The sequence below is a fragment of the Eupeodes corollae genome, chromosome 1 (assembly GCF_945859685.1).
Source record: "Eupeodes corollae chromosome 1, idEupCoro1.1, whole genome shotgun sequence".
Taxonomy (NCBI): domain Eukaryota; kingdom Metazoa; phylum Arthropoda; class Insecta; order Diptera; family Syrphidae; genus Eupeodes; species Eupeodes corollae.
Window position 1 is genome coordinate 258258525 of NC_079147.1, and position 3807 is coordinate 258262331.

The 3807-nt window shown below is 28.6% G+C and overlaps 1 protein-coding gene across 1 annotated transcript; it reads right to left on the reverse strand.

Annotated features, from left to right (window-relative positions):
- Nucleotides 1-458: 458 nt before the first annotated feature.
- Nucleotides 459-1064, reverse strand: LOC129942063 (cathepsin L-like proteinase). The gene is made up of 2 exons (XM_056050860.1): nt 906-1064; nt 459-707 (listed from the first exon to the last, which is right to left on the reverse strand). Exons 1-2 carry the CDS (start codon nt 1008-1010, stop codon nt 522-524), a joined length of 291 nt encoding a protein of 96 aa, XP_055906835.1. The 5' UTR covers nt 1011-1064; the 3' UTR covers nt 459-521.
- Between the last annotated feature and the right edge of the window lie 2743 nt (nt 1065-3807).

Consider the following 3807-nt stretch of genomic DNA (forward strand, 5'->3'; position numbering starts at 1 on the left):
CATTTTGTTTAAGAATAAAAACAAAAGTAATATTGCGTCAAGTATGTCGTTGTCGCCTTAAAGAATATGACAAGCAAGAGTTGACTTCATAAATTTTATGAAAATCTACTTGAAATAGAATATGAGGCATATCATTCAATTTAAAAGATGCACCCATGCGATTCTTTTATAGAATAGGAAAAGTTAGGAAAGTCCTGAGACACTGGGGAAGCTCCTTAGGTGTTCTTTTGTAAAATACGAATGCTCTTTTAAGTTTACGAGTAGATGAAGAACGAAGCAAAGATAAAATGTTGTGAGAAACTTAGCAAGTTCATGAAATTAAGACATTTTTATCATGAAAGTCCTGTCATTTGGACAATACATAGACACAATTAAAAACAATCGAAGTTTCGTCAAAATTGGTTGTGCAGTTTTTTCAATGAGTTGAGATAGTCTAAAATAACAAAAGTAAGGCAGAATGTTTGTAAATTTTAAGCTTTCATTTATTTATTGGATTGCAACGCGATCTAGATCGTAAATGTTTAACCAATTGATTCAGCAATTTCCTTTGAAGTCATGTCGGTGAATTGATTTACACCCATTTCGAATGTTACTTCTCCTTTTTCGAATTTAGTGTTGTGTTCGTCAATCGTTTTCAATTTGTCACAGAAAATATTGTAATGAAGTTGTTCATCGGCTGGGGTGGCATAGCTCTTAGTGTAGTGTGCCTTAAAAATAAAAACAAGATTTCATTAATTTTCGTATTGTCTAAAAATGTATTTGTTAATGGTCGATTACTTGACTGCGTTTAAAAATCTTTTTAAATTTCTATTTTTAGTTCTCAATTTTTCTAATTCTAGTTTTTAAATTTGGTTAAGAAATCGGCTGTTAGGTATATATTTTTTTTTCAAATTTAAAGCACTTACCTTGTAAGCGGCATATGATTCAGGTGTGCAACTATAATCCAATGGTGCACTCAATGCACATCCGACAAATGCTGCAACAAAGAATAAAACCAAAGTCAACTTCATTTTGTTCAAGAGCTTATTCTTTCAATAATAAAACTGACTGAATAAATTGGAAACAAAACTTCTCTCTTTTATACTATAATATTTTTCAAAATTTTCGAACTTGATTAGATCTTTTGGAAAAGTACTTTTTAATTAGATTTAATTTTTTATCATTATAATAGATAGATAGGTTAGGTACTTTACCCTGTTTCTATGATGTTTATCATACTTGTGACTAAAGCAAAGTTGTTTTAAAAAAAATTGAAAACAATGTGGAACATAATTCAAATCAGAAGTTATCAGTTGGTTAGAAAATCAAAAATGGTTTTTATCAGACACATAAATTAGTACCGAAAAAGTGTGCCTGTATATACAAATTTGTACGTTGGAATAAAAGAAACAAAACAATACTTTATAGTTTGATGTATTCAATTGTATCCAATTGTAATTTCGTTAAAAATGTACATCTTTCAAAAGAAATCGTCAATTCAATTTAAGGATTCGAAAATTTTCTTTGTCGAACTTAAAAATTATTTAGTTTTTGCAGAAAAAAAAATCTCGAATAATAAAAAAAAATTGATCCCAACCTGCTTTCTAAAAAAAAATCTCTATACAAATGTCTTGACTGTTTTGATTTAACAAAATAAACTTTTATTTAAGCTCACATTTTTCAAATTTTTGCAATCGGACCAATTTGACATTTATCGACATTTTAAGTTAACTAAAACCTAAATAAATATAAAGTTTTTAGAGAGATTTTTGTGTGAAAGTATGTGCCTTTTTCGGCACACTTTTCTGTTGACTATATCTGAAGAACCGTGAGATGAATTAGTTTCAAACTAAATTTGTTTAACAGATATTAACTAATGCAGAAAGAACTTACAAACTAACTTTTTAAAAAAGTGTTAATACAAAATAGGTGCACATTGAAAAAAAAAATGTATAATGATTTTTTATTAAAAAAAATGAAAAAGAGGCTGGGATGCGACCCACACTGAGAACTTCCCATCCCGACTGTCGATTTGTCTTGCTTAAAAGGTTTGTAGGTTTTCGTGTTTTGTTAAAAAATTTCAAGTAAATTATTCTCTAAAATGTAAAAATTACCCACAATATTTTGCATATAATGAAATAGTTTGATTTCCAAATAATTTTTTTGTTAACGAGATTTTTAGTCGAAAACTATTTCTTACAAATTCTAGTAGCTTTTTAAAAAAAATTATTTCTTATACAAACAAATACAAATTTGAAGAATTTGATTCATTTAAAGTCAATATATTCTATTGTTCACGAGATACCGAAAACCGCTCATGATTTTTTTCCAATTTTGCGTACAATTCTGTAACTGTAAGGCAGATGAACTCGCCAGGAACGGTACAGTGCAGCCCATCCTACCACGTTTGGCTCATACTGGCATACGAATCGCTAACAGTAAACTGTTGCTAATGCAAGACGCTATGAAGAAGTCAAAAATCAGGTGGAACATCACCACGTATCAGGTCACAAAAAACATCTGGCCAAAACTAGATTTAAAACGTTCAAGGTGCTTGCTTCCTCTAAGCAGATCGCTAATAAGCTCGATAAAAGGTATCATAACCGGACACTGTCTAATAGGAAAACACGCCACGCAGCTAGGCTTATTCTCAAATGGCTTTTGCAGAATCTGTATGGGCGAGGAAGAGGAGGAAACAATTCTTCATGTTCTCTGTACATGACCTGCTCTGGCTCAAAAACGCATGAATTACCTAGGAGAATTCTTCTTAGACAATCTAAATCATATCAGCATAAACAGCCTTTCACATTTCGTAGAGGATTCAAACTGGTTACATTGAGATTAAACGGAATCCTCAAGATTCATGTGGTATCACAATGGGCTATCAAGCTGGACCTTAGTGTGCCAGTTTCCATCTTCCATCAAGCCCAACCTATCGTACTATTCTTTGTAGATTTAAATTTTTTATGAAAAAACTGACTGTTGGATTTTTATAAAAAATGTACTGAATGTTGAAAACAATAATTTCTGTAAGATAAAATAAGCTTGAAGATAATATTTTTAATTTATAAAAAGATATTTGAGTCGAAAGTAAATTTTTGACTTCGTTTTAGTATTGTTTTTTTAGGTTTTTTTTTTTGCAAAAAAATTGTATGTTCGATTTTTCTCAAAATTTTACCGAATATTGAAAATAATATTGCATAAAACAAAAAAAATAATTTAATTTAAATTTTTGAAAAGATATCTGGATCAAAAATCAGTTTTTTGCCAACTTTTATTAATTTTTGTTTGGCTTTTAATTTTTTGTAAAAATCTGTCAATTCGCTTTTCTCAAAATTTTACTGAATGTAGACAACAATATTTTTCAATAGGTACAATTTTTTTAAAGCATATATGTATGTATCTTAAAGTCTTAAAAAAATATTTGACTTGAAAGTCAACTTTTACTAACTTTTAAAAAACTGTCGATTTGATTTTTCTCAAAATATTAACAATGTTGACAACAATATTTCTTATGAGATAAAATTAGTTTGAAAACATAATTTTAAATTTTTGAAATGATATTTAAGATATTTTTACAAACTTTTGTTAGTGATTTTTTTTTATGTTTTGCTTGTAAAAAAAACTGTCTATTCGTAGCACAAATTTGTCGAACTAAATAATATTTTTTTTAGTTTTTTTGAATTATAAAAAAACAGTTATTTGGAATTTCTTCCAAAAATATTGCTTGGTATCACGTTACAATATATAATGAAAAATTTTAATTCAAGTCTCTAGAGTTTTTGGTTCGTGAGATATTAAGGGTTAACCAAAATGTTCACCTTTTTT

Coding starts and splice junctions, on each gene's coding strand:
- LOC129942063 (XM_056050860.1), bottom strand. CDS start 1,010: ATGAAGTTGACTTTGGTTTTATTCTTTGTTGCAGCATTTGTCGGATGT. Junction 708..905: donor AATCATATGCCGCTTACAAG/GTAAGTGCTTTA, acceptor TTTATTTTTAAG/GCACACTACACTAAGAGCTA.